General features: G+C 36.8%; 1 protein-coding gene across 1 annotated transcript in view; it reads left to right on the top strand.

Moving 5' to 3' along the window:
* Window positions 1-6462, top strand: part of ANKEF1 (ankyrin repeat and EF-hand domain containing 1) — a 51616-nt gene extending 45154 nt beyond the window's left edge. The window contains exons 9-10 of the mRNA XM_027840433.1: window positions 2000-2137; window positions 6144-6462. Coding sequence (XP_027696234.1) covers window positions 2000-2137; window positions 6144-6302 — 297 coding nt within the window. The 3' untranslated portion in view covers window positions 6303-6462. The remainder of the gene's footprint in view (window positions 1-1999; window positions 2138-6143) is intronic.
* The last annotated feature ends 5734 nt before the right edge of the window (window positions 6463-12196 follow it).

Raw genomic sequence — 12196 nt, 5'->3', positions numbered from 1 at the left:
ACTGGCATTCACCATTCTCCTAAGATTGAGAAAACTTTTTTTAAAACATTAAATGTGAGATACTATTAATATCCATCCATTCTGCCATCTAACAAAGTAAGAGTTAACTAACTGGTGAAAGACTAGCATATTTTTAATATGGTAGAATAAACTAATGTATTTTTTTAATCTGCCTTGAATTCTGAAATTTTCAAACTAAGTATCAATGTGGTTCAAGGAAAAAGGAAAAGGCATTCCTATCATGAATCACAAAAAGGATTATATTTCTTCTTTTAGTCCTATAATAGCTCAATACTTCTCTAAGATACATTGATAATAATCCACTGAACCTGAACTGTTGGGTCAAGAGTTATGCCACTCTAGTACACAGCAACTGTCAACATTAAATTACCACACTAAGAGTTAGATTATTAATTAATGATCTGGATTGATGCCTCTACTGGAGTGCAACATGAATTTATTGATCTGCTCATGTGCTGTTTAACACAGTTATCCATGGCATCAGGAGCTAAAAAGATCTGGGGTAGGCTTGAACAATGGGATGAATCTAATAAGATTAAATTTAATAGAAAATAAATGTAAAGTCCCAGGCTTGGTTTAAAAAATCAACTTCACTAATACAAAATGGGTCACACTTCATGTGAAGAAGACCTGGGGTTTTAGTGCACTTAATATGAGTCAATAATATGATATGAAAACCAAAATAATCTAAATAATCTTCATTAAGAGAAGCTTAGAGTTTTAAACATGGTCAGATATAATCATGCTGTTCCTTGCTTTAGCCAAATGACATCTGGAACATTATTATTATGAACCACATCTGAAAAGTCATCCTAAGTTCTTAATGCCATTTTGGGGAATGAGACTGGCATAGCTAGAGTATATAAGGAAGAGAGGGGCTGCTAAGATGATGAGGGAACTACAGAAACCGTCCCTTGTGAGGAAGTAAAGAGAAGAGACTTCTGGAGAACATGATACCTGTGACTGTCAAGTATAAAAGGAGTAACTCCAGAGGAGCAATAAAAGGAAGTCACAGGGAGACAGATTTCAGTCTAATGTAATTTTTTTGAAAATCCTTGCGATTAGAAATTGGAATTCAGTACAAAATTGGAATGAGTACCTTCAGGACGTGTTGCATGGTCCCTTTTATGGAAAGTCTTCAGGCAAAAGCTGGATAATCACTTGTTCTGGTGTTCCCAAGAAGAGAGGGTGGGCTTGGATGTGATGGCTGCTAAGGTCCCTTCCTTCTACCTGAGATGCTATGCTTTGGTGACAGTTTAGAGTCATGCTTGCCTTGGTAGCCTAGACAGCAAAATGTTTTATATTCCCTCCCTCACTTGCATTGTTTCTAATCCACTGGGAATGGGTCAAGCTTACTACCCATCTAGTTCTGAGTCACCAAAAAAGTTCTAGGTATAAATTCCCACCTGGAAAACTAGTGAAGAGGTGAAGATGGGTATTTCTGAGTATTACTGTGATTGGCAAAAGTATAGCATCTGTTTTCAAGAATGAGGACTTCTGGGGCGGGGGGAAATAGCAATGTTTCCCTAGAAGTCCTAGCTGCCCCAGCATGAAAGGGAATGAGGGGAATCTTGGTGTGAGTCAGGAACAGTTAAACTGATTGCCACAGTGATAATAACTCCAACATAGTAGGTGACAGGTTTATGTCATATGCTAATGTTATTTTCAGTAGATAGCCAACCACCCAACCAATGAGAAAGCAGCTGGTCACAAAAGACTAGAGCGAAGCCTTTATGTAATATGGCTTTTGCTGCAACAAGGTAAAGACAAAGCAAACTTTTCCCAAATTTGCACAAAATCTCTGAATTGGAGCCATTTCAGCTTGGATTGGAATTTTTACTTATTAACAGTGGAATGAAATGGTATATAAATGTATTTCTTGGTTTAGAACAGAGCCTAGCATATTGCAAAAGAAAAGAAGCTACAAAACATAAAAATACTTTCCTATAACTAATAATTTCTTTGGATTAAATTTCAGGAGTCACTCCCACCAGTTTATAATATTCCACTCGTAAAGGAAGTAAAAGTGCCCATTAAGGATAATGTTGTTCACCTCAATTCCCTGATTACCAGTGGATTTACAAAGAAAGTTAACATCACATTCATACCACGGAGAGTAAGTACTTTGGCAGGAGTTAAATATTATTTTATAATTTCACACTATAGTTTTTCAGTGCTCTTGAAATACCATGTGTATTAATTAAAATACTGTATGGTTGACATAACCCTCATTGGTTTAATTTCTAACCTGCTAAGATGCTTAAAGGTATCACTGGCCATTTTAACATAGATCTACTAATCTCTTCCCTCAGATCATTATTTCTTTGTAAATTCTGAGAGTTAGTATACTTACTCTTATGAAGAATATAATCCAGAGGAAAGGGGAGATCCTGAATCTCTGCAGCTAACCAATATTTAAATTGTAACCTTCAGGCTATGTGTAAATAGTACCCCAAAAAATCCTGATGGCTAACTGAATTTTCCACTTTTCTTTCAAATATTTTGATGTTGAAAAAGAGGAACTTTTTATGTTTCCAGTGCTAACACTTCTAGTAATTTGCTATGTGCCATCAGTTAATTTCTTGATGCCAAAGCTTCCATATCTATACATGTTCTTAATATATATTAATAATGCTAAAATAAATTAATATTTAAGTATTTTAAGAATCAGATTTTTAAGTTACAAAGGAATTGTAATTTATTGTTAAAATGGAAAAAAGGATAGAATGAGACACAGGAACTAGTATTTATAATAATATTCTTTGAAGTATTTACCTTTATTTTATTTCATGATGAGCTCTTTCAGTACTACCAATATTTTATGCCAAATATTTCTCTGTATAAGTTTTTAAGGTTTCTTTAGATACTATCCTAGATATTTGAAACTATTTTTGTTATATGCAATTAATGAGTATAGTCTGTTCATCCATCTTTTGTTGATTCTCTAGTATACTCTCCACAGCTTCAAGGTTTGGCACTTTCCCTTAAGTCCCTCACCCCATCCACCTCACTCCTACTTTATTGAAAAGTCCAGAAGAAGTACAGGAGCTAAAAGAGAAGGGAACTTGGAGAGGGAACCTCAAGACATAGAGAAGTTTAGTGACTTTCCCAAGTATGTACTAGTACTAAGTGCCAGGATTTAAATGCATCTCTGTTTATTTTAAATGTAGCACTTTCTGATGGACAGTGCAGTTTCCATATTGAGACCAAAGTCATCCTGTAGGCATCATTATCTACTCTTATCTTCATTTCAACACATCTTGGTCTCACAACTCTGAGAGAGATGTATTTTGTGCCTTCTGAAGCTAATCTTTTGCTGTCTGATAATTTGTTCAAGAATTTAGTCAACAAGCATTTATTAAAGTTTCTTTCTGCCTGGCCCTGCTTTAGGTACTGTGGATACAAAGACATAGATTAAATAACCCTTTCCCTTAAGGAATTAGCAAGATGAATACATACATACAAAAGTATATAGAAAATAAATACAAGGTAATTCTTTGAGGAGAGTCCCTAATAGCTTTAGAGGAAAGGCTGCAAAATTGGAGGAAATGTTTGGTTTGAACTTTGAGGAAAACTTAGTTGGTTATTGTTCTTTGTTGTTGAAGAGGACCAGAATGACATCACTATATTAGAGTCAGGTTACAGTGTACCTGACTGTGGCTAATGAGACCAGTTGGAGCTCAGAATGCTCTGCCATAGATCAGGTACAAATAGTCCAAATGAATATTTGGTGCAGATTCTCTAAATTTGTGAATCTCAAGTTTCTTTTGAGCTACTTTGATTCTGCTTTGCTCATAGAGAACAGCGCCTTCTTTGATGCAGGCATACCATGCTGGGAGCTCCTTTGCCAGTGTCTCCCTTGTCATGCAATCAATTCCAAAGTTCTTCAGAGAGACCTTGAACTTAGTATTCTAAGGGGCAAAGGTAAGGAAGAAGGTGAATTCCAAGCTTGGAAGACAGCCTATGCAAAGGCACAGAAATGGGAGATTTTGTCATCTTATAGTTATTTACCCTTTCTTCTCTAGAACTTTCAATCTCATCTTTTTCCAGTAACATCTTATATTCTGACTTTATATGTACATAGTTTCCTCCATTTGGGGGAAAAACAAAGAAACATTTTAATTGTATCACCTTATAGAATCTTCATACAATATTATGTACAATATTAACATGTATAATATCTATGTACAATATGTACACTAGTTTTATTTTTCTTTGCTTTCAGTGTAAATTCTAAAGTCCTTTATGCCTGTAATCTTTTGTATGTATGCTTCTTGAACCAAGTGGTCTGTTCCTGTTTCATTTTTGTCATCACTCATTTCTTTCCTGTAATACCCTTTTCAAATTTGGCTTCTACACCGAACACTCCTGTGAAAAACCCTTATAAACATTAACTCATGGACTCCTTCTTAATAAATCCAAAGGTCTTTTCTTAATTTTCATTTTTCTTAATCACATTTTCACAGTTGGCATTTTGACCATCCTTTCCTTCTTGAAATTCTTCTTTCTCCTTTTTTTTCCACTCTAACCCCTCCATTGCTATGTATGCTGGTTCCTTTTTCCACTTCCATTGCCTTTTGGGCTTCTTCCAAGACCATCTTTAGCTTTTTGTATTTTTTTCACTCTATATTTCTTTCCTTTGGAGAGCTCACCTGTTCTCAGAACTTCAGTTATCACCTCTATACTCATAACCTTCAAATTTGCCTTCTAGGCCTGACTTTCTCACTGAATTCTAATTCTCTGTTGCCCAACAGCTTATTCTGATGTTGTACTGTCACCACAATTGAAACTCAATTGTCACCCCAAAGTTGAACTCATGGTCTACTCTAAACCAGCTTTCTTTCTAAATTTTTATTAGCAGTTCTTTGAATCCTTTCTTTCTAATGATATCTTTGAACTCCTTTCTTCCAACTGTAATGGACAACAAGCAATACTACGTCCTGGGATTCAGTCTTCCTCTTTAAATCTCTCTTATTTCCATTCCAAAGGTCCTAGTATAACATTTTGTTACTTCATACCTGAAATATTCAAACTAGACCATCTCCACTGAAAATGGTGAGGAATTTATTTAGAATAAGAGAGGTCTTCCCAGTGTCCATCACATTATAGCATTGAGGCCAAAACTTCCTTCATCTGTGCATAAGGCTTCCTTTGCCTGCAGCTGTGAATAATCTCTGAAATTTAGTCCTGGTGCCACAAAGGAAGCAGAGAATGAGTCCTTTGTCTGCCCTTTTTTTCTTTCATTTTCCTTTTGTTCCACTCTAAATCTTAGACATCAGAATGAGGGGCCACTTTGCCTAGGGGCTAGTAGGACGGTATTTGGAAGGGGAGGCAAGTTGGTGTGGCAGTGGGAAGAACACTGTATGACCGTTGCCTTCTACTCATCCCCCTTGTCAGCTGTTTCCTTGTTTGCATAATGCAGATAATAATATTCGTCTTGCTTACTTCACAATGCTGATGTGAGGATTGGAAAGCACCATGTATCTAAAGTGCTTTGTTACAGTTGTAAAGCACTATATTATCAAACGTGCTGTTATTATTATTGTTATCTTGCTCTTACCTTTTTTGGAAAGGTGAGATAGAAATAGTCCGAGAACAAGTTTTTATCCTGATATTATGCTGATAATAAATATCCTGACATCTCTCTTTCATATTTCATATTTTGTGGACTATTGGTGGTTAAAATGTCTGCTTTTCAGAAGTGAAAATGAGAGCATTAGGATGTGCCCATATCTGTAGACTCACAGAAATCATCATCAGTACAACTTCAGGAGGACAACTCATTATATTCCCACATAGTTTTGATTTCTTCTGTTAGGTCTCTCTACTTTAAAATTATTATTGTTGTTTTTGTTATTCATTTAAGTTTAGATACATAAATTAATGATGCCTGTAGCATCTTGCCCAAAGGAAGCACATAATAAATGTTTGTTGAATGGTACTAGAAGTGCCCATTATCACAAAAAGCACTAATAGAGAATTAAAAAAAAAAAGATAAAACTCATTTGAAAGTAAAAATGGATGCTTTAATCTTCCTAATTTCATTATATCAAAAAATTGTTCTGATCTTGGTGTGATTTCCTGTTAGGCATGCTGTAATGACTCCTCACTTTTCTTTACAGCTCTGGAGTCCTGAAGCTACAACTGCAGAATTAGTCAAGAAAAGAGAAATGCGGCGTGAGCGTTTCACTCATGAGGTGGACTTTGAAGACTTCATGATGCCCTTTCAAAAGAACTTCACTGAAAAAGCTAAAGCTATTGAAGCCTCTATGGCTTCCTAAAGTACTTCAAGTCTGTCTTTGGTAAATGCCTTAAGTCACAACAATGGGAATTTAGAGAAGTCAGATGTTTCTGCAAAGCCATATCATGTCACTTTAATTGTAAGCTTCAGATTACAAATGAGAGCCAACACCCTTTAACAGCCATAAATATTCTGTACTATAGAAGAACCACATTATTTTTTCAATGAATCATTTTTAATGTTAGTTAGATGTTTCATATAATTTTATGTCATTATGATAATAATGATAATGATTATGATGATCACTCAATAAATATTTGTTATATACCTACTATGTTCCAGGCACTGTGCTAAGTGCTGGGGATATAAAAAGAGGTAAAAGACAGTCCTTACCCTCAAAGAGTTTATAATCTAATGAAGATGACAATCTATAAGCAAATATACATATAATGTCAACCAACCACAGGATAAATAGGAAATAATTAACAAAAGGAAGGTACTGGAATTAAGAGGATTTAGAGAAGGCTTCCTTTAAAAGGTGTGACTTTGGGGGTGGAACTTAAAGGTAACCAGGGAGTAAATGCAAAGCATCATTGTTCAGAAGTTTTCATATTTATGCACAGATCCTCTTGGGAGAATGAGAACAGCTTCCATCACTTAGCCCCAAAGGGTTTTCCCTCCCCCAATCCTACCCACCTGCCAACCTCAGACTAATAAAAATAATAAGTTAATACTTATATAATACTCTAAGATTTTTCAAAGCTCTTTTTTATATATGTTATATCATTTGATCATCATCACAATCACTTTATTATCTCCATTTTCCAAATGAGGAAAATAAGACTAACAAAGGTTAAAAGACTTGTTAGTGAGTGTCTGAGTGAGTATTTGAACTAAGGTCCTCCTGACTCTAAGGTGTGCTGTACCTTCTAGCTGCCCAAAAGAAATCTGACTTTCTTTTCTTTTGACTTTCTATCACATTTAAGTGCTTACTTTCTTCCACTCTCCCCTACCCCCTCACGAAAGGGGTTTGCTCCAATTGGAGAACTGTCAGGTCAAGGGGAAAATACTGCAAGCAGGCAGAAAGAAACAATTCACATGTCAAGGAACCACAGTTAGATTACACTGGAATTAGTAGTTTCTACATTAAAGGATCAGAGGGCTTGGAATATGATATTTCAGAAGGCTAAAGAGCTTGGATTAGATCAACTACCCAGGAAAATTAAGCACAATCGTTCAGGGGAAAAGATGAGTATTCAATGAAATAGGAGAATTTCAAACTTCCCTGATGAAAAGACCAGAGCTCAGAAAATTTAATATTTAAATACAAGACTCAAGCATAAAAAGGTAAATAGGAGAGAGAAAAAAAAAACATTGTATTCAATAAGGTTAAACTGTTTACATCCCTACATGGGAAGATGTGGGAAGATGACACTTGTAACTCTTGAGAACTGTAACTTTTAGGGCAGTTAGAAAGGAGTATACTTAGAGTGTGTGGGTATAAATTTGAAGAGGGTGTCATTCAGTTTCAGAAGCCAGACCTTTGCTACTTTTTCCTTTGCCCTTTTTCACCAAAAGGAAGTTGGCTCCCCAACCCTTAAAACTTTTAGATTCCTTGTAGACTCACTTTATCTCTCTTTGAAAGCCTTAGCCTTACCTTTTAATCTTATTCAAATGCACCTCTCACCCTAGCCCTAAAAAGAAGTTTGTCTATAGGTCCCAGAAAAACCTTAAAGTTTTAGAAACTGCCTTTATTTCCCTTTGAAAGCTCTCTTTATCTCCCTTTGAAAGCAAACTTCCCCCTTCCAGTTCCCTTCATTATCTATTCTCATTGTTTATTCAAATCTCTCAGACCTTCCTAAAGGAATTCTCACCTGGACTTTTTCCCAACCACCTCCCTCCTTCAACTGGCCTTTCATTGTGGCTACACCCAATTTCCCCTCCATTGTTTTACCTTCCTATGGCCCCTGTCCATTTCCCACCCTTAATCCTAGCTAAGCACAGGAGATCCAGGTCCCAGGAGTTCTGTTCACCCCAGTTTACTAGCCACTCCCATCCAGACCTCCTTAAGCCCTTCCATCACCCCAAACTACTTGGCCACTCCTAGATCCCTCCCACAGTTTTTCTGCATATAAGGTCCATCTTTTCTCTATTGAGATGCTGGGAATTTCACTCCCAAAAGGCTGAGGTTTTCTCGGGCACACTCGTCCTTGTGGGGATCACCTGATTTAAGATTCACCCTAGCCCCCATTCTGTTGCTGAGAACCTCTCACTCCTAGAGGCAGAGACTCTCATGCCACTTGTCCTCACGGGTTTCACCTGGCCTATATATGATTTATCTTTAATAAACTTTTTCTCTGGCTGGAAGAAAATTTGGGTTGAATTCATTCAGGTAGACTCGGCGCCCCGATCTTGGGGTGCCTCTGTGAAACTAGGAGCACCCCAAAACCTCTAGACCTCTTCAAATTGACTTTGATGTGATGATTAAAAAAAAGGATTGAGGAGTTAAAAAAAAGGATTGTACTGGGAGAAAAGGAAAGGGAGAGGCAGTATAGGAGAAATTATATCACATGAAAAGGCATGAAAGATCTATTACAGTAGAGGGAAAGAAGGGAGGGGTAAACATTGTTTGAACCCTATTCGTCTGATTTGGCTCAAAGAGGGAATAACATCCACATTCAGTAGGGTAGAGAAATCTATCTTACCTTATAGGGAAGTAAAAGGGAAAGAAAAGGAGGGGATGATAAAAGGGAGGGCAGAGATAGGAGGGAAAAGGGAAAAGAAAAAGGGAACCGGTAGAAGGGAAGGCAAATTGGAGGAGGCGGCGGTCAGAAGCAAAACCCTGGTGAGGAGAGACAAGGTGAAAGTAAAGGGGGGGAGGCACCCCAAGATCGTGGGAAAAAGCCCAAATCACGACACAGATCTGCCTGAATGAATTCAACTCAGATCTTCTTCTGGCCAGAGAAAGTTTATTAAAGATGAACATATAGGCCAGACTCCAAAGGAACCCCAAACATCAGTGATCTAAATAGGGTTCAAGGGGGTCAGGTGACGCTCACAAGAAAGAGCAGCATGAGGCAATAGAAAATTCAGAGTCTGAGTGGGGACCGGGGCTAGGGTGGTCAGGCCAGGTGATGCCCATCAGGGCGGGCATGAAGGGTCTCAGCTTCTAGGCTTGAGAACAGCTCAGCATCAGAAAGGGGGAAAGGTGAGCCTTTAGTACAGACTGATTGGGGAGGGGCCAAGCAGCTTGGAGTGATGGGAGGAGGGGTCCAAGGAGCAGCCAAGCAGTTTGGGGTGAAGGGAGGAGGGGTCCAGGGAGATCTGGATGGGGGTGGCCAGCAAGCTGGGGTGAAAGGAACACTGGCGCCTAGCTAGGATTAAGGGTGGGAATGGCCAGGAAGGCAAAACAATGGGAAAGCCAGTTGATTGGGGAGGTGGACCATTGGAAAAGGGTCCAGGTGAGAGTTTCCGTTTGGAATGTCCAGTGATTTGAACAGACAATGAGAATAGATAATGAAGGGAGCTGGAAGGGGAAGTTTGCTTCCAAAGGGAAATAAGGCAGTTTCTGAAACTTTAAGGGTTTCCAGGGACTGGTAAACAAAACTGAAGCCAGGTTCTTTTTGTCAAAGAGAGATAAGTGAGTCTACAAGGAATCTAAAAGTTTTAAGGTTTTTCTAGGAATTGTAGGTAAACCTCTTCAAAAGGAGGGAGGAAAGTATGAAAAGGGGGGAAATAGGGTGAAGGGAAATACACAGTAATCATAATTGTGAATATAAATGGGATGAACTCTCCTATAAAAGGAAAGTGAATAGCAGAGTAGATTAAAAATCAGAATCCTACAATATATTTTTATAAGAAACACATTTGAAGCAGACACAAAGTAAAGGTAAAAGGCTGAAGAAGGATATATTATGCTTAAGCTGAAGTAAAAAAAAAAAACAAAAACAAACAAAAAAAAAAACCAAGGGTAGCAGACCTGATATCAGTTTTTTGTTTTATTTTGTTATTTTGTTTTTGCTGAGGCAATTGCAGTTAAGTGACTTGCCCAGAATCACACAGCTAGTAAGTGTCAAGTGTTGGAGATTGAATTTGAACTCGGGTCCTCCTGACTCCAAGGCAGGAGCTCTGTCCACTGTACCACCTAGCTGCCCACTGATCTCAGGTTTTTCAAAAGCAGAAATAGATCTACTTAAAGAGAGAAGGAAGAAAACTATATCTTGCTAAAAGGTACCATAGATAATGAAGTAACATCAATACTAAACACATATGTACCAAATGTGTATATATACACACACTTGGTATAGCATCCAGATTCTTAGAGAAGTTACAGGAGTTATAGGAAGAAATAGACAGCAAAACTATACTAGTGGGGCACCTCAACCTTCCTCTCTCATAAAATAGGTAAAGCTAACCACAAAATAAGAAGTTAAGGAGGTGAATAGAATTTTAGAAAAGGTAGATACGATAGACTTCTAAAAAAACTGAATGGAGATAGAAAGAAATATGCCTTTTTCTCCATAGTTACATGACACCTATACAAAATTTGACCGTGTATTAGGACATAAAAACCTCACAATCAAATGCAGAAAGGCAGAAATGTTAAATGCATCCTTTTCAGATCATGACACAATAAAAATTCCATGTAATAAGGGACCATGGAAAGATAGATTAAAAGTTAATTGGAAATTAAATAATCTAATCCTAAAGAATGGATGGGTCAAACAACAAATCATAGAAACAGTCAATAATTTCATCAAAAAAGAACAACAATAATGAGAAAACATACCAAAATTTATGGAATATAGCCAAAGCAGTACTTAGGAGAAATTTTATATCTCTAAATGCTTACATATATAAATTAGAGAAAAAGCAGATCAATGAATTGGGCATGCAATTTAAAAAGCTAGAAAAACAACAAATTAAAAATCGCCAATTAAATACCAAATTAAAAATTCTAAAATCAAAGATTAATAAAATTGAAAGTAAGAAAAGTATTGAAATAATAAATAAAACTAAGAAGCTGGTTTTTTGGGGGGGGAGAATAAAATAGATAAACCCTTGGATAATTTGATTAAAAAAGAAAGAAGAAAACCAAATTTCCAGTATCAAAAATTAAAAGGGTGAATCCAACACCAATGAAGAGAAAATTAAGGCAATAATCAGGAGCTAGTTTGCCCAACAGTATGCCAATAAATCTGGCAATCTAAATGGATGGATATTTACAAAAATATAAATTACTCAGATTAAGAGAAGAGGACACAATACACCATTTTAGAAAAAAGAAACTGAACAAGCCATCAATGAATTCCCTAAGAAAAACATCTTGGGGCAGCTAGGTGGCACAGTGGATAGAGAACTGGCCCTGGAGTCAAAAGGACCTGAGTTCGAATGAGACCTCAGACACTTGACACTTATTAGCTGTGTGACTCTGGGCAAGTCACTTAACTCTGATTCCCTGGCAAAGGAAAGGGAAAAATCTCCAGGGCCAGGTGGATTTACAAGTGAATTCTACCAAACATTTAAAGAACAATTAATTCCAACAGTATCACTCTTTGTAGATGATATGATGGTGTACTTAGAGAATCTTACAGAATCAACTAAAAAATTAGTTGAAGTAATTAACAACTTTAGGAAAGTCACAGGATATAAAATAACCTCACATAAACTATATAAATTATTTGGAAAAATAGGCAAAGAAGTTCTACCAAATTCCTTTTATTAAACAAATATGATACTGATACCTAAACCAGGAAGAACCAAAACAGAGAAAGAAAATCATAGACTGATTTCCCTAATGAATTTGATGCAAAAATTTTAAATAAATATTAGCAAAAGGATTGCAGCAATTTAATATACTATGACAAGGTAGAATTTATACCAGGAATGCAGGGCTGGTTCAGTATTAGGAAAATTATCACCATAATTTGCCAT

Source organism: Vombatus ursinus, unplaced genomic scaffold (assembly GCF_900497805.2).
Source record: "Vombatus ursinus unplaced genomic scaffold, bare-nosed wombat genome assembly UNPS02014841.1, whole genome shotgun sequence".
Taxonomy (NCBI): Eukaryota; Metazoa; Chordata; class Mammalia; order Diprotodontia; family Vombatidae; genus Vombatus; species Vombatus ursinus.
This window is presented reverse-complemented; position numbering and strand designations above follow the sequence as displayed.